The sequence below is a fragment of the Anopheles coustani genome, chromosome 2, assembly GCF_943734705.1.
Source record: "Anopheles coustani chromosome 2, idAnoCousDA_361_x.2, whole genome shotgun sequence".
Lineage (NCBI taxonomy): Eukaryota > Metazoa > Arthropoda > Insecta > Diptera > Culicidae > Anopheles > Anopheles coustani.
Genome location: NC_071289.1, coordinates 23,228,681 through 23,247,737, shown reverse-complemented (window position 1 = coordinate 23,247,737; position 19,057 = coordinate 23,228,681). Strand labels below are relative to the sequence as shown.

The 19,057-nt window shown below is 40.0% G+C and overlaps 2 protein-coding genes across 2 annotated transcripts; both read left to right on the top strand.

Moving 5' to 3' along the window:
* The first annotated feature begins 7,194 nt into the window (after positions 1–7,194).
* On the top strand, positions 7,195–8,868 carry LOC131263392 (zinc finger protein OZF-like). Its single transcript, XM_058265585.1, has 2 exons — positions 7,195–7,372; positions 7,439–8,868. Exons 1-2 carry the CDS (start codon positions 7,262–7,264, stop codon positions 8,849–8,851), a joined length of 1,524 nt encoding a protein of 507 aa, XP_058121568.1. The 5' UTR covers positions 7,195–7,261; the 3' UTR covers positions 8,852–8,868.
* Positions 8,869–10,349: 1,481 nt separating this feature from the next.
* Positions 10,350–11,902, top strand: LOC131263395 (uncharacterized). Its single transcript, XM_058265588.1, has 2 exons — positions 10,350–10,565; positions 10,644–11,902. Exons 1-2 carry the CDS (start codon positions 10,505–10,507, stop codon positions 11,852–11,854), a joined length of 1,272 nt encoding a protein of 423 aa, XP_058121571.1. The 5' UTR covers positions 10,350–10,504; the 3' UTR covers positions 11,855–11,902.
* The last annotated feature ends 7,155 nt before the right edge of the window (positions 11,903–19,057 follow it).

The following is a 19,057-nucleotide window of genomic DNA, read 5'->3' as shown; positions in this document are numbered from 1 at the left end:
TCGCGTTGGACGAGTTTATGGAAAACCTTACTAACAGCAACGTTGAACTTCAACATAACAAACGGGCAATGAAACTTGTGCAACAAAACGACGAATACCACCTAAATAGAAAAGCAACATGATTTTCTCCTAGTGCAAGGAACAGTATTTTCTCTACGAAAAAGGATTTAGCCAGAAGAAGAAGGAAAAAAAAACAAATAAAAAAATTAGAATAATTCAAGGTAGCGTTAGAGTTAAGTAAATGTAAGGAAACACATTACATAGTAAAACGAAAAACACAAATAAAACATGAAAACATGCGCTCAAACCATGAGGCTACTGAATAGTTGAGAGTGAATTTATCTTGCGACAAAAACAACACCTACACAATAAAAAAAAAAATTGATGGTCATACGGAGGGGGTGGTTGTTTTTTAAATAAATCGAAGAAATGGTTTTCGGAGGCAGAAACGAGATGCTAATTCGGTTGCATGTTGCCGGACGAAGTGCGCTGGTCAATGGAAGCCTTACTACTACCAAATTGAGGATGAGCAGTAGAAGACAATTTGTAATTTGTTAGTGCGAAATAATGTACTTTTTTTTTATGGACATAACAGAATGTTTTACTGGTGTGGGAAGCGACAGGATACAAAATAAAGACAAAAGCAAAGCACGCTGCATGGGAAGCAACGGCGACTACGATGGGAAGAAAAAACACTTTGTTCCACTATTATGGGCACCAGTTTCGCTTTAGATAGCTTATTAGTTTAAGAATTAAGCCACACAACCGTACACCTTGCTGTGTTTCTTTTAAGTGAAAAAGTGCGGAAGGTTGAGATTGTTTGAAAAGTGCAATTAACTAACATTCCATGCATCACGGTGATCAATCGGGAGAAACGGTAAAGTCGAAGCATATGGTTTGCTACAGTAAAACAGTGTGCAATGTATCGTCCATAAACAACGTCGAGGAAGATGAAGAGATATTTAAAAATGAAATAGTTTTTCTTTTACACCTAATCAAAATGTACTGTTGATACTTTGACGATCGGATCGATCGATTCGATTATTATTAAATCCTTTTTTTATTTGTATTTATTCTTGACACACGTTATCCCGTACGATGTTTTGAAGACATGAGACTGATTTGTAACGATGGCATAGTTGTATTCGAACCGACGTATGCAATGGTCCCCTAACCGTTGCGAGACCAAACCAGAGTGAAATACAAGAGCAGCATAATCAGTAGATATGCGGACTCCACCGTTACGAAAAGCAAGCCATCCAAAAGCCAGAAATTGATTAGGATACTTGTTTATTTTTTAACGTGTATCATCAATGGGGAACGAGGGAGTGAGGGAGGGGGGGGGGGGGGGGAGGGTAGTGTGCTGTATGTGTTTTTCTCTTTCCTCCCGAAAGCTAGGCGACGCATTTGCAAGCAAAAGTGAACAAATTTGCGTTTCATAACAGGGCAGCAATGAAATTGAGCAGAAGTAAACCATTGTTGCCGCAACATGCGAAAAAATCAACAATAAAAGTACGATTAAGCATTGAGGTGAAGAGAACAAAATGATAGACACAAATCGATATCAACCTTAGACTTATGTAGAAGCAAGTTGTGGGTAAACTCTTGGTTTAAGTAAGAAAAACATAAAATTTTGAGGAAGCATAAACGAGAAGATGATCGTACATACCTACGCCATTTTGTTTGTATAGCGTAAGAACAATTCAGCTTGCAAAATCGATGCAATATCGGACAATGGACAACGCGTGGGCCACTATGCCACCTCATTTATTGTTCTTTTTTGTTGTTGTTCACAATAACCCTTCTACATACGCGAGTCGACTAATACCCCAGGAGGACGCCTTATCCGCTGGGTTTTGAACGCTCACCTGGAGAGAAACAGCACTAACATAAAAGAAAGAGAAAGAGAGATAGTGGCTTAAAAGAAAATAAAAGCGATCTATCAGTTATCTATCAGCTAAATAAGAAAACTATACAAAACATAATGAATGCCACCAAACCAGCTAAGAAACATAAATATGATGATTTCGTTTACAAACAGTGAACTATGTGGTCGGAAAACGCGAAGCTAAAACGTAAAATGGTGTGGGTTCAACGATACAAAAGAGAAGAAAAATAACGTTGCATATAGAGTGTGAAAAATGTTCCTTTGTAAGTATAACTTAAAGAAGAACACTGTAGCATGTCAAAACAAAAATTTGAAAATGTGGAAAAAGCATGAAAGAATCAAACAAAATGTTTGCGCCACAAGTGCGTTGTGTAATTCCATACAATATGAAATTCTAAAAATCGACAAACTTGAATGTATCTTCAAAACCGTATATTGCCACCTGGAGGCTAGTGAAAGTGTATCGAAAGTCGTATCTTAATAATAATAAATTTACTGACCATGTCTTTTAAGCTATAATGTTCACCGTGATTCACCTATAGACTCAAAATGAAACAGCAAAACACAACTGCTTCACGTTCGCTTTTAAAATTGTAGCAATTTTCGTGACAAACTTCGATGAACACTAGATTGTAAATTTTTTCCAATGATTGGTCATTTCCTTCAATCGAGTTTGTGAGTACTATTCTCGGGTGTCGTGACAGAAAAATGTGTACCCCTCTTCCATTACTACAGTAGTAATGGAAATTGTGCCAAATGAAATGTACAATCTAATCTCACCATCAAGATTATTTTCTTTTCTTTATAGACATGTCCTTTCTGTGTGAGCTTAAGTTTTTTATTTGGTCTGAAGCTTGTGTTCCTCTTTCTAACAAATCAGTACAACAATAACACATTTGAATGATAAATATAATTCAGGAAGAGAATGAACCATATTTGATTATTCCGAATTGTGTCTTGTTGGGGCATTACATTTTTTTTTATTTCACATCCATACTAGTCAACTGTCTATAAAAATCTAAACATGTGTTCGTTGATTAAATTTGCCAGTTGTAACAGCATGCAAGTATTTTGAAACAACTTTCATTTGCTTTCTTTGCACAAATAACGTGTGCCCAACGTGTTTATAGTTCTTATGAAATGTTTTTTACATTTATATAAAATAACGCCATTGTGACACTTACAGTTGACAATTTAAAGCAATTTCATCCCACTACACAACTTGCATTTCAATTGAAAATTTTAAAATTGGTTTCTCCTCGATAGTGATATAGAACTGCTAATAGAAGTCGTGTCGAGTCCAGAAGAGAAAAACTGTTTAGGATACAGGTGTTTCAGCTTCAGCTTTAATGGATATAAAGACTTGATAAATTCTTACCGTTAGTTGTCCTAAATCCACCAACTTTGTCCTGTGTATCTCTGTGTGTTTGTTAGTGTGTGAGAAGAAAATGAAACAAAATGAAAAAAAAAAAATAATATGAATGTGAATATATCGCTATGTGTTGTTGTAGTGTGAAATGTTTAGACGATCCTCCATATGCACACTTACTCTCCACATCGCCATTCAATCCTTATGTGTCACGGTGGTAGAAACCTGAATGTGAGCAGTTGCCGACATCCTATAGCCCATAGTTTCTATACTTCTTCTCTTTACGACTAGTACTAAACGAGGTCCCACCCAATCCAATTGATTCCGCAATAGGCGTTCGCGATTCGTGTGGAAAAAAATGTTAGCAAAAGTAGCAGCATATGCGAAGGGCTCTACAAAAGATTCTACAAAAACTCGAACGTGTATCACAGACGTTATACCGGAATGTGACGCCCCCGAGAGGCACGGATATATATGGCTTATCAACTTGAGATGGACGAACATTTTACAAAACCAAACAAAATTCGATGCAAATCAAATATATTATATATACCTATATATATATATACATACATTACATGATACCTATAAGTGTATTTCAGCCTTCCTCTTGTCGGAACAATTTCCTAGATAACACATCAATAAAAAGGCAGATGGGGGAGTGTGACACAAGTGATAAAAAAATTGTGAATCATATATAAGTTATATCTATCTATAAATGTATGAATGGTAGGATGGTGAAGGCGGCCTACCCGTCGTTGCGCAATTGGTGTCAGATTTTTTTTCCAATACCTTCTTAAATAGGGAAAGGAAACTTACTAAAACATTACCTTTCGAATCTATTTTTGTAATCATTACTGAGTGTAATATCGTAGTTATACAACGCAGAAAACACCCTATAATACATATACAACAACAAATCATGATTTTTTCCTTCGCGGAAAGATATCACTGGGCCGAAAGCGTACGGCGATGACCGGGAACCGTTCTTATGGACGCATGGACACAGAAAGCATGTTACATGAATCATCAAATATTACGTACTCGGGAAACAGTTTTCTCAAATATCGAAGTTAAAATGCAGATAATAAAACCTTTATACACACACATACACACACCCATATACATATACACGTACACACACAAACAAACTTACAGACTTACTGACTTAATTGCTACAGTATAGCATGAATACTACAAACTTTAACGGGAAGCAACAACGTAACGTATAAAGTGTGTCACATTGAGACCATAAATGATCGTATAAATCTCCTTACGAAATATTAATACTTTTTCCCTAAATGCGTCAGTGTGTACGTGCGTGTGCGCGTGTGTGTATGGATGTGTTCTGGTACTGATGAAACCGCCAAATTCGTAGCGCAGTTTAGAAATCCTTTCTTGACCTATGGGGAAGTGATTCGAAGGTTCAATAATTTTATTGGAGAAAAGAAACGATTAATTAGAAAAGAAGTGGAACTCAAAAATATAGAACGAAATGTAATCGAAGAAGAAGATAAACAACCCAAATATTATAACATCATCAACACAGCAACAAAGACAACAAAAAGGCAAAAAAACGTAACTTATAACAGCAAACAAAAATTCGGAAGCGGAGAGCCCAATGAACGTTTTTAATAAGATAAACTACAATCAAGCATTCTTGTTAGTATTTTGAAATCAAGAAAACCTTGAACTGTAACGGAAGGAATGCAAAATGAAACAAACAAAAAGTTGATTAACCAGTCGTGATGATTATGTGGTAAAAAGCTAACTTTTGCGAAATAATAAAAAGAAACTACACACTTCGCAAGTAACTAAATGTCAACAGTGAAAAACATACATACGACACTCATCTATGGAAACTCATTAAAATCAAGATAAATGTGACCAATCAAAATGAAATAGTGTAAGAGAAAACAATAAAAAATAGTCACTACGAGGCCCATAAGAGCGAGGAGAAGAGCGGTTTGTGGAGCCATCAAATATTAACCCCAAGAAGTACTCCCAGCGAATCCAAGACGGTACGACGGGATGATCAAACAAAACAAAGAAAACTCAAGCCACCCAGAAAGAATGGAGAAAAAAACACACAAGAATACTGCATACGTTGTGCAAGAGAGGGTTTTTTAAGTGACGAGAAGAACCGTAACAAACCATATATATATATATATTTTTTCTTCATTTACAACTTATGCCGACTGTGCAAGTGGGTAACGAATTATCTTAAGAGCACAAGCAGGAACGAACGACGTTGATATGACAAATAAGATGTGCATAGAGTGACGTAGCATGTGAACTGACCTGTCTGAAAGGTGAATAAGAAATAAACTTTAAATAAACACAATATCATGCAACAGACATAAATAAAAATAAACCCAAGTGATCATGCGGAATGATATAAAAATCACTCAAATAGTGAGAAAAGGTGAATGATGAAGAAAAACAGATAACATGAGACATCGGGGTGAAAGGGGTCGTGTTTTAACACGAGACACAAAACAAACCACACAAAACTCTGAGTAGAATAAAAAACGCTTTAATGTATTAAGATGATTTAGAAGGATGTTGACGGGGGGCAGGCTAATCTTATTACTACTTCTTGCCATCTAGTAGCAAATGACATTGCGGAGGTAGAAAGTATGAGTGATACTCATTTACAAGGGAAAACTAACAAATTAAATGAATAGCAAGATGGGTCTAGGAAGTGAATGCACGGAATGGCGCTAGAAAGTTGTAGACAGGACTGGATGCGGAAACTGTGTTCAAGATACTACAAAATGCAGTTTGAAGCGGGGTATATTAATTGAGGACAGAGGTTGCGAATGCAGCAATTATGCATTTTGAAAGGTTACTACCCAGGCCAGCGAGAAAGAACATAAAAAAACACTATCAGTAAGGAGAATCGATGGTTCGGTTTGAAAGGTTTATCTGACAAGCGACATCCATTGTTCCGTTAAGTTATCGATACGGTATGCGAAAATGCATCTTGAGGAGTGAACACGTGATTAGTTAACCAAATGCAAAATAAACAGCATCGTTGCAAACGACTCAAGTTAAGGGAATATATGAGCAATGAACGGAACAGGACATTTGTTTGCAGAACAGGGACTTGGGACGGCGAGGAATGATATAAGGAAAAAATGTAATAGTCATGTGATGTGTATTTGAAATAGTTACAAAATGAAAGCAAACATACAAATGATAAAACATTTAAGCATAAAACGAATAAATGGATAAGTAAATTAATTAAACAGCTACAGCAAATAAATGAATAAATGAATAATTATTCTTAAGGTATACAACAAACAAGGTGAAAAACCGCAATGCAATCCAACAAATATATATTAAAATATTATATACATCTATATATATATAAATATATATTGGTAAAACCCGCCACCGAAACACTTGATTCACTTCCAAAGGGGGTAGTCAGTGTTGAGGGATTGAAAGACAAATTCATGGTAAAAGGTTTATGAAGGAAGAAAAAAGTGGCTGGTGTGTGCCCAAAATGATGATACTGAACGGGAGTTATGCAGGACAAACATTCAAATAACATTTTAAGATAAAAATGAAGAAAAAATACAAATAAACTAGTGAATAATTGTGAGCAACAAACAAGCAAAATATCAATGTAATCGTAATTGTAATCGTTGATTGACAAATAAAGCATATTAAACCAAGTAAAGAAAGTTTCTTACTGTACAATGTGACCTATGTGTGGTTCTATTAAATTATTTAAGATTCCTTCATTAAATATGACTGATCATATAATTGGTCGGCAACTGCTCTGTGTTTTTGAAAATATTTTTCAAACTGTTATAAACCTGTGTTGACAATTTAGTTCGGGCGGACACTAGAGTATAAACGGAATTGGATCTGTCAAACGCTATCGGCTATCCTTTGGGATTGTAAACAAACAACAACCTATCTGGTTTGTTTTTGTCGTATTTAATTTAAAAAGGCAAGACAGTTGTTTCAACGAAATCACATAAATGTAAAATATGATAGCCTGCCGCGCGTGTAGTTTGGAATCTAGCGATTTTACCTCCATATATAGTAAAAGGAACAATATTACTCTAGCGGAAATGTTGCGCACATTAGTACCGGTTCAGGTAAGGAGCTGGTTTAAATGTAGCAAATACGTAAATGGGTACTAATTAGAAGCGTTCTTGTTTTAGCTGCCCGATCCAGCTGATGGTATATTGATGGTAATGTGTGCCGATTGTGTCGATAAAGCCATAAGTGCCTATGCATTCGTGCAGACAGTTATCCGTGCAGACAGCTGGTGGACAACAAAGCAACCGGAATGGCATTCAATCGACAAAACAATTCCCGAGACGGTAGCGCTAGACACCGCCGAAATGGATGAGCATTACAGTGACGAGGAGTACCTTCTCGATGATGATGATTATCAAGATGGCTCTGAATACAATGGAAGGAACGATGGTCATGCGGATGATGGAACAGGATCGGAATCTGATACGACCTCCCTAACGCAAAGCGTTGGTTTAAAGCATGTAAAGTACTTTCCAAAGCTTGCCGGTGGTGATCGTACCTTTCGTTGCTGTGGTCGCAAATGCTGGCTGACCTTTACGTCCCGGAAAGAACTAGAAAAGCATGGAACAGCCGTACATGGTGTGCACCAGCGAGCACTTGAATGGGATGACACATTCCAGTACGAGTGTACCGTATGTTTAACCCGTTTCACCCACCGAAAGAATCTCTTGACCCATCTCCGCCGTCTTGTGCGAGATTACCAGTGTCCAGTGTGCAGGGTTTGCTTTGAGCGACCCCGATTAAAAATGACCCACATGAAGCAGCTGCACCCTAACTACCTCCGCTTGGCCGCTAGAAAATCGTACTCACTCGAGGCTCAACCATTGAAAATATGCTGTGGTTGCGGGGAACAATTCGAAACGATCGATGAGTTGATGACACATGGGAAACAGAAACACGCCCCACCACATGGCCAGGAGCAGGACGGCTTACGGATGGATACCAACATTCAGTGTACCATATGCTACAAACGATTTAAGACACGGGCCAACCTTCAGAATCACCGACGGTCGGTGTATGTGGGGAAACCGTTCACCTGTGGGCAGTGCGGGGAAGCTTTTACTTACCTCTCCCGACTAGAGGCACACGAACAAGGGCACGCACTGGAGCGAAGTTTTGTGTGCGAAACATGCGGTACCGCATTCAAGACGAAGGCAGGCTTGATCGCACACGGTGCCATACACCGGGAAAAAACGTTCCAGTGTACGGAATGTGACTACCGTAGTAGTAAATCGTCTCATCTGACCAGCCACATGAGGCGGCATAGCGAAAACAAACCATTCCCGTGTCAGCAGTGCCCGAAGCAGTTTCGAACCAAATCGAATCTGGTCAGCCACATGCAGTCACACGCGGGGGACAAGTCGTACCACTGCCGATATTGCGACCGACAGTACAAGTACGTAAGCGACCGGACAAAGCATGAGCGTCAGCACACCGGCCTATTTCCGTACGGTTGCAGCGATTGCGGGAAGAAGTTTGTACGGCCATGTCTACTAAAGGCGCACGTGCAGGCTTGCAAAAAGAGGTCGGAATGAATATATTTGTGTAAAACGATTAACTAACATGACATTATCACTTCATGATGTGCCTGAAAGAATCTAATCTAAGTCTAGATGACGAATTGAAACTGACTGCGCTTGATAAACCCCCTTCAAATTAATTTTTTTTTTTTAATTTTGCACTATTTACTTGGGCAACTTGTTATAAATATGTTTGTTCACCTAATAGTACCAAATATGACATATTTTATTGTCACAATTGGCTCTGATTCAAACGATGTATAGTACAATTGCAATTGTAAAAAAATTTGCTCAGTGTAAGTATTATTGCAAGAATTCGTATGTGCTCCGAAACCTCTCGATTATATATAGTTATAGAGTACATTGTAGATCAACCTAAAGCAACGAACTAAATATTAGTCTTGATTTAATTCTTAAAAGTAATTTATATGTAATACATAATTATAAGTGGTTGATAGTAGGGTTTGATATGGTATCAACAATTAAAGAAAAAAAATCATGATTTCACACTTATCTTACTAATTTGCTGCCCTTTTCTAGTGGGCAACAGTTCTTCCTAGTGAGTGCTTTGTCCATTGTATACGTTTACTACGATTTTTTTTCCAAATGATGGACATTTCTTTGTTCACACCCGCAAAGCGCATCATGGCAGTACATTTTGGGTGCTTATCGCAACCTGGGTGCAACGGTTGCACTTGTGTATATCAGTGTTTTTTTTTGTTTTGTTTGCCATATTGCGAGTAAATCAAGTGACGCCAGTTTTTAAGAAATGGGTCATCCCGTGCCTCCAAAAGGGATGCGCAATACGTTGACGCAATATTGCTTCCATTTGTATAACGTCTTACTTACGGTAGAGGTATTACCAGGGTTGTTGATGGGTAGTGGGGTAGGTCACGACTGGTTGTGGTGCAGTGCGAAACTCGAATTTGTCTCTTTGAATAAAATTAAAAATAAAATTGCACAAATAAATACATCAAGCATGTGATAAAAGAAGGTTGTTCATGACATGATGAGAACAATGAAATTCGCTCGACCTAGATTGATACGGCGAGGTGTGCTGGTGCACATACAGTTAAAACAAAAACTCATGTATTCCATTACAAGATAACAGCGGTCTCACGACCTCATTAGATAATTACAATTATTACAATTGTAATAATACTGTACATTTTGAGCCAGGTTTTGAATAAAAGCATGTTCAGTTCTCGTAGCTTTTGTTCTAGATTGAAATGTTTCACCCACGTGGTCTTTGCGGATTTATTAACTTTATTCTTATTTTTCACATATTAATAAGAAAAACATGAAATTTGTCTTAACATTTTTAACGAGTGACTAATTTGTCTATTCTGTTAGTTTGAATAACAACACAGTACAGAAAATACCTAAGTTTACAATAATTTGCATGTTTCTTTCCAATCGTGAATTATTTCACTTGCCACTTTGTTTTGATATTAAACTCCCAGCATTCTGCCAGCTGAGTTGAAGCTGTCAAACTATCTAAACAAACAATCTACAACGTGCTTTTCACATGTGTGGTTCTTTTTGTAAAAGTCTGTCTACATTAGCGTATCTTGGATTTAACGAGTTTCACCGGTGATCTGATAGAGACCTGCGGTAGATTTTACTGGTAACCCCTTCACACTAACTAACGACTGTGTATACACTGCCATGTCTGTAAAGATATCTGAAATTGCGGAACTAGATGTGTACTCGTCCAATCCGGTGATGCGTAAGTTTCTGTTGAGCTAGAAAAAACACATCTTAAAACATGAGTTTTTCAACAACGTGTTTGTCCTTTTTGTTGCAGTGGAAAACATGTACAAATACTGGTGGCAGCTGTTTGGTGCCAAGGGCTTCCGGGCCAGGGATCATGCGGTTCCTGCGCTGGATGGCGACGGCTCAAACATGGTGCTCGTAGCGGGAGAAAAGCAGCTTTATAGGGGCTACATCGGAGGGCTGGACGTGGTAGGGAATAAGGAACGGGGGTCGAAACGTGCTGCTGCCGAGCCGCTGCGGACGTACGTGGCCAAACGCAATCGTGAGACCGGGCAGATGCGGCTTGTGGAGGTGGTATCGTGCCAACTGAGCCACGTCTGTCATGACAGCCCCCGTGGGCGTCAGACTACCACTGCGGCACTGGACGAGAAAACTCTTCGGATGATGCGGCAGAAGTTCGATTCCAAAACGCACCTGGCGAATTTGCAGCGAATGTACGGAAACAAGGTCGATCTCAACGTTATACAGGAGAAGCTCCAACGGATGATCACGGAGTGTGCACTGAAGGTGGATGACGGTGCAGCATTTGCCAACGATAGACCTCAGGGAGACGGCGCTGAGGATGATAAAATGATGCTCCAGCCCGCTGCGGAGATACGGGCCAAGTCAAATCTTCTGGCAACTACACTGTGCGACCTTTACAGTGCCGAATCGCTGATCGGCTCGAATGTGCTACTTAAGCTTACGGAACCGGCGAAGCAACTGCTCCAGACGCCACCGGAAGAACTGTCGATGGGCAACGAGTACCTCGAGAATCGCGTAAAGGCATTGATGCAGTCGGAAGATGTGGGCTCCGAAAGCAGCTTGCAAAAGGCGGGGGTATGCCTGTTCATGGATGTGCTAACGCGCATGTTCCGTCGGAAAATGAGTCGTACGATAGGCCAGAAGGGCAATGTTTCGCCCTTCACAGATGTATTGAATCAACCGATCCGGAAACAGTTTTTGGAACTCCAGCTTCAAGGAAATGGGACCCGGCTAGTGATCACCAAAAATACGGAAACGAAGGCGTTGTTGTACTATTTAGCGCTCGTGCTCGCGCTCGAGGAGCTTGAGGAAGTCCCTGCCAAGGTGCTTTATCAATCATTACAGATGAACAAAATGGAGCTGATAAAGTACGCTCTTTTGATTGGCGCGAAATTTAACCAACGAAGCCAAACCTTCCAATTAGTTGAAATGCCGAAAATGAAGACCGAGGCGGAAGAAATTAAACAAGCGATTACCCAGAGTGTCAAAAAGAGATGAATACGGCAACGGCGGAACTATTGTTGTCAAATAATAAAATTTATAATTCTTCCGTAAAGGTAACTGTTTTTTTAATATTTAGTGTTGGAATCTTCTCAGCAATTAGTCTTTGCTGGTCCATATAGCATCCAGTGGTGTTTCGCCCGATGATTTCGATGTTCGAGCGGATGAAAATCATGCCGCGGAGCTCGATGCTTTCTACGACACCTTCCAGGGCAATTTTTAATACAAGGCAGGCCTCAGATCCCGGAGAAATTCGAACGGTTCCGACTAAAAGTGCGATATCGTTGCACGGAACTTCTACCATTAGGGCATCCATCAGCTGTAACCGTTTGTCAGGGAGGGAAACTGTACTGCCGCATGGTCTTCCATAGCTCGATCCTCTCTATGGTGTCGTAAAACACCTTCAAGTCGATGCAGAGATAATGCGTCGGGATCTGCTGGTCTCAGCACTTCTGGAAGATCTTCCAAAAAGTAAAGGTAGTGGTGGGCACGAGTCTACAGAAGAATATTTAGGATGGGACTTTTTAGGCAGCATGATCCGGATTCCTGATCCCAAATACTTACAACCAGATGGTGCATACCGATGGCAAGCTCGATCGACCCCATCCTGAATATCTCTGCCAACAACCCACCGTTGCCAGGGGCGTTGTTCTGGTTCAGCTGTTTCATGTGACTTCAGTGACTAGCTAGTGACTTCACTTCAACCTGTGGCAAAATCTATACAATTCCGATTGTAATCTTTTGTTTTAAAAACTCCAGAGTAAATACTCTTAGTTATTTATTTATTTATTTATTTATTTTTTATTTATATCAGCAAGAACGGTCTGTTCGCATTACCAGTCGGTGCCCTACTCCGGGATACTGAATATTCTTATCGTATGTGTAGTTGTCCAATTGTATGATTCAGCAGTTATCAGTTCTTATTCATTTTTATCTTACAATATGAGTTGAAGCTGTGCTTAATTTTACTTTCGGTATTTGAATGCACTGATATTTTTTAAAAGATAATTTAATTTATTTTTTATTCCGGATCATTTCAAAAAAACTGCTAAAGACAATACATGAAATATAGATGTTCCAAAAAGTTGCTTGGTTTACTTAATAATTGCCCTGGCTTACGTCTGAACGAACTGAACGTATTGAATCTGCAAGTCGGAAGCGTATCGTGGGATTATCATGATTATGCCAACCGCTCATGTCCATCGCATTGCAGCAGCTGGAAAAGTCTGACATTTTGCCCCGGTCCGTTACGATTACCATGATTACGATTACCGACGGTCATAGGGAGGTTCGGTCGGTAAATTGTGTCGTGGCCACCGAGCTACCGAGACGGGTGGATCCTAGTGTAGACCGTTGACCGGCGACGGTGGTAACTGTGACCCAATTTCACGGTAACACCGGCTAAGGGCACCCTTTGTGTTGTGGTGGTGCCGGGTTTGGCTACGGTTCGCCAGAGAGTAAAGTGAAATAAAAAATAGCTCATTCAACAGTAAACAAATGCCGTCAGTTGCAACCGAGCTCCAAATCTATCATCGGTCCAGACGGTTTCCGCGCAACGAGGGTGAAAACGAGTGCCATATGTGTTCCCCTGTTGGCGCCCAGTGCACGCACAGTGTGGCACAAACCGAAAGCACAAGGTATGTTTGTATATGATTAGTAATGAGGTTTTGAGTTATTGTAACTTCTAACCTACCAACCATGAAAAAAAGTGCTCAAACATATCTTTTTGGTTACATTTTTGTTTACAGACCTGTCGTTCTTTAATACATACAGATCTATTCAAAACCATAGGTGGAATTGCAGACGGATTCGTTTATTTAACGATCGTTTAATTTGGCGTCTAGTTAAATTCCAACTCCGGTAGGTAATATATATAAATAAATAAATTGATTCCACCTAATACATCGTACTGAAATACATCGAACTGAAAAAGTCACAACTTCGAGAACAAGAAAAAGGGTACCTTAATTAATCAAAATATGAATGAATGTGCTAGCACATGTAAATACTACTTTTGACTTTGACCTATCCCAACGTTCTTTTAGCTTTGCTGCAAACGTACAGCAGTTTATTATTTCGGCAAAAGTTATGTTATGCACATTCCTTTGTTCCGGAGGAGTAATAATGTTACAATTCTCCCGCTCCCAGTTTCGTGATATCGACTTACTTAATTTGCACCGATCCTCTGCTTGGTTGCGTCAGACACTGTTCGAAGGCGTAATTGTAATTTTCGCTTATCGTGAGACGCGGTTCAGAAAATTAATAATTTGAATTAAAGTTCCCTGGTAGACAGAAGGGCTAAACATTGTGTCTCTTGTTTACGATAAATGTTAACAATATTTAGATAAAGGTTTGATAACTGTTTCAAGCGGTTTTGCAATAGTTTAAATGTTAACGTTCCGTTGCAATCCATTATACTGAATTGTAGTGGTAAATTGGTTAATTGTAGTGGTAAATCCACTTGGTTTACTTAGTCGGTTCAAATGATGTATCTTTCTTTATTATTTGATTCGTTTGGCAATTTTTACTAGTCTTCAAACATGACATAACTTGGTTAAATGTAGATCAGAGTGAGCTAAGATGAACGGCGTTGTTGTTGAAAATGGTAAACTCACGTTTTTTCGGGTTTTTTCTTTTGTTTGGTTTCCTATCATGGCAAGCTCTCCATTATCGGTCATTGCATTGCGGTGACCGTGCGCTTCAATCCGTCCTCCATCTTCCATATCTACTGCAGGATGTGCTCCCCCTTACCAGTTCCCATACAGCCTTAGATGCATCGGTGCAAATGCAATTGCTCTTCTATTTTCTCCCTCGCGCTTTGCTCTATCTCTCTCTCTCTCTCTCTCTCTCTGTTTCTCTTTCCAGGCGACCACAATTCGCGAGTGTCGGCCTTTTTTGTTCCACTAACGGCCCCCGAAAATAGCAACCGCGAATGGCGTCGCGTTCGAAATTCGGGATTTCCGACCGTTGTGCTCTGGGTGTATGCATCTGCGTTGAGGTTCATCGAACCCCCTCGCACGCTGTCATCACCTGTCGCTCGCGAAACGAAGATTTTCGTTGCTTTGTTGAATGGGGTTTGTTGTATCCTCTCATGTTTTTCTCACAATTTGTTTTGTGTTTGGGTTTTTTTTTTCATATTTTAATTTTTTGTTTTTCTTGTATTCGAACCCTTATCTTTAAGTGATTATTTTATGAAAATTTGTTAGAATTTTAAACTGCTTCGAAGTTATCTACGACACCTTGCTGTCCGGCCTCCTTTGATCGTAGTGCAGAGATAAATAACAAATACAAACCCACCCGTTAAATGTGGGTGGAGGATTGCGAAGTGTCTGCCTTTCGTCATGGAATTTTCCGAGTGAACTTTTATTTCTTCCCATTTCTGAGGGTGATGTTGGTTTTGTTCCGTTTTATTTTATTTTATTTTTTTGGCAAGACCTACTTTTACCAAACAAACACTGCCCCACCAGGACAAAGAACAAGGGAAGGTAATTTTTTTTATGACCAACGGTAAATCACACTTCCTTTAACCGGACTCCCCACGGCCAGCCGGGCCTTTCTTTTGCTCATTCCTGCAAGTGGAGCTCAGTTTTCGTGTGTTTCCTTTTTTCGCATGTCTTATCTCATCTCGCACCAGTTGCCAGGCGAGTCGAGCACAATCCGACGCGATGCAATTGGTGCATGTTGCAGTGGTGGTGCAAAGTCGCAGTTCTGGAGTCTACTGCTGTTTTGCTTTACTCTTTCTCCTCCCTCTTGGGTTTCGTATTTTGTTTTATTTCTTCCATCACTTACGCGAAATTGAGGTCACCAAAAACGGCGCGCCTGAGGGGGTGTTTTGGTAGGGGGCGGTGGCAGCACTCACTCTCCATTTTGAAATGGTGCAACTTTTGCCGGTTATCAAATGGACGGATGGCATTCTGAGCGTCTCCATCGTTTATTGCTGGTAGTTTTCACTTACGAATATGATTTCATCGACCTTTTCGACGTATTTGTAGCGTTTCTTCTCGCGCGAAACCTGATTCGTCATGTCGGTTTCATCACGTAATGCATTGTTTGGAAAGATTCAGGCCGGCAGGGCCGCGTCGTAATATTTCGTAATTAAGATTAACGGCACAAGAGCGACGGTTTATTCTAGTTGTTTGACAATTTCTGTCGTCCTTCACTGTCGTACGTGTATTTTTTGAGATGGTAAAAATGGACGCCTTGGGTTCAATAATATACCGCTAAATACACAGGTGCACAAAAGAGGCGGGGTGTGTCTTTTTTTATCGATGCGGTTGCGATGCGGCATGCAATTAGGTCGGCTTGCAGTTATCATCGCCGTCAACTTAAAGTCTTTGTTGCATCCCTCATTTTAAGTTCGTGGGTAGATACAGAATGTAACTAATATGTAGAAATAAAATAATACAGAGTGTATATCCTACGTAGATATCACTTGTCTCTTTATAACAAATTTATAAAATATTCCTGTTTTCATATGTTTTTGAGCTGCTGTTGGAGTGAAATATATTGTTTAAATGTATTGTATAGATTGTAAATAGTTTTTAAGAAGTTTAGGGAATTATTTATTGGAGAAAAAAAATTGTTCTTGGAATAATTAAATTCATTAAAAAAATAATAATGTTTACATTTTGTTTGGCTTCTGAAATTTCAACGAAAGGGATAGAAAAATCTCCCATTGAGTCAGAGGGCTCAAGGTTTCTATTGCGAACTGTTATGGCTACGGAACCGATCATTCCTATCGTAGACATGTTCATCACTTGACCCATTTTTCCCCACCGACTGGGTGAGCATCCTTGGAGGTTGCTGGAAGAGAAGAAGTACGAAACTGTATGATGGAAGCTGCGACCTTAATCTTAATCGCGCAGTTTGGCTTGTAGTAACATTATCCCGAGTCCGGAAGGAAAAATGAACCTTAAGACCGACAATTAGAAGATGTTTATTTGGTATTTAAAAAAATTAAATTCATTTTCTTGTGAAAGCAGAATTTGATAAAAGTGATCATGTGGTGTGGATGGTGCAGCATCTGACTGACGATCATGAAACCGCACCCTGTGAAGAAATGACACGGCGCACCTTTCACTGCATCGCGCCACGCGCGGACGCAACGACGGTTTGAAATTCAACCTGCTGGTCAGATCTGACCGCATTTCGGTCAACCCACGCCACCAACGGTGGGCCAGCAATTGCGCTGCGCTTCCCTTTCCAAGTGCGTTCGCGCATTTTCTTCCCCTGCGAATGGATCGAGACCCAAACAAGGAGAGCGAGAGAGAGAGAGAGAGAAAGAACGATCATGGGGCTTCGTTTGGGGCCCAAGGGGAGGTTCCGTGCGGCCTGTTGGCCCTGATGGCGGCCAATGTCTAGGCATTGATATTGAAGCTGGGCCCCGAAGTGAAAGCGCACGGCAATGGCGGCCCGGAGCTCGTTATGTCAGCCTGGTCGTGGGGTGTTTTGTGGGGTAGTAGTGGGTGTTGCGTTTGTGTCGAGGGAACGGCATTCATCTCGTGGCGCTGGGAAGGCGCAAACTCAACTCGGCCTCTTTGTTTTTTGTGAAGCTGGTGAAGTATTGATGCACCGGAAATATGGTGCATTTCTTTTCAATGTCAGCGATAAGAAATATTGAAAATATGTCAATGATTAATCTTATCGAAACAATATATTACTTATTAAATCGCTTCTTCTCGTGTTTTAAAAAAAATCCAAATCCCTTGGCTCTTGTTATCTTTTTAAGGTTATCTCAAACCATTCATTCTATCTGCTGTAACTCTTTCAAAGCCCATTTTATGCTCACACTTTCTTGCTTTCGTTCTGCTTGACGTACTTTGCGCAATACTCAAACACCCCAAGAGGATAATTTCTAACGGGTTCCTTTCTTACCATTTGTTGCGCGAACGTCTCAGCTGGTCGGTGTTTGCGTCCCTTCTCTACCTAACTACTGTTATAATTATTATCCGGCCAGCCGCAAAACACTCAATTATACCATTAACGTTACGGGGGGGAGCCGTTCGAATGATTGTTATGCAACCGAAGATGTGGATTAGATTAAACACTTTAATTAGCCCCAACGCCTCGGCGGGCTGTAAAAATCGATGTGCAAACCACGGCAAAGCACGTCTTTTTCTACATTGGCTTTGCGTTTGCGTTCACTGATCAGATTGGTAAACGGTATCCGATTAAGTTAACACAATTGTTTTATGATTACAGTGGTACGTTGTGCGATTTGATAGTTTTTCATTTATTTTTGTTCCTATCGATCCATTTACATTGAAGGTTTTGTTCCTACTACGTGCTTCACTAACTTCATTGTCGATCGCATATTCTTCATCGCCCCCCGGATCCCGGTCGAAGCGGAACGCGCAACCAACCCGGGAGAAAGCTCTTTCACCTGGAACGCGACCGTAAGCGGCGGAAAAGCTACCGTCCACCCCGCGTCAACGCGAACCAGTGAGTGTGAGTGAGCCACTGGGTGACGGGTTTACCTTTCTCCCAGATTCGTGTGGGTTTGCTGTGTGACCCACATTTGCGACTTCGGTGTCCCACATTCACAGTTTGCTCGTCCACTGTTCCCCGGAGTGTTGCGATCCTTCCCCCACCACAAACACAACTTATTTCCGTCGTTTGGATGAGTTTTTCCGACGACCCGATCCAGCATTGGGGAAAAGGGGTGTAAATGGACGACCGTCATTGAAAAGGTGCAGAATCATTCAGTAACGTGACTGTGCGGTTGTTTTGAAGTTGGGAAATGCATTCGTTCGTGTAGGACGTATGAAGAGGTGTTTGATGATTTACTGAATCTTTTGATGTAATAAGTCTATGGTTGTAGTGTAATACTCGGCAAGGCCTAATGAGTTACTTCGAATGCAGAATGGAGTTTTGTTTGTACAAGATATATTACTTTAAAAATCCTCTTTCTTTGGTTTCCATGTTATTTAGGAGACTTAGATTATGGCTTTTGTGAATTCGGAGTACTTGATAAAAATCATGATAAGAAAAATATTCTTGATAGTTAAAATATATATTTATATTCTGAAATGTGTTCCAGGGTATTGTTTGTTCTCTTTATATTTCTTTAGAATTGTTTGTTCTTTTTATATTTAGTTGTAGATAACTTGACTAATCTTTGCATCTTGTTTTAAAATAGGTTTCGCACTATTTTTTTTTTAATTTTTCATAACATGTTTGATAATCCAATCAAAAGAATAT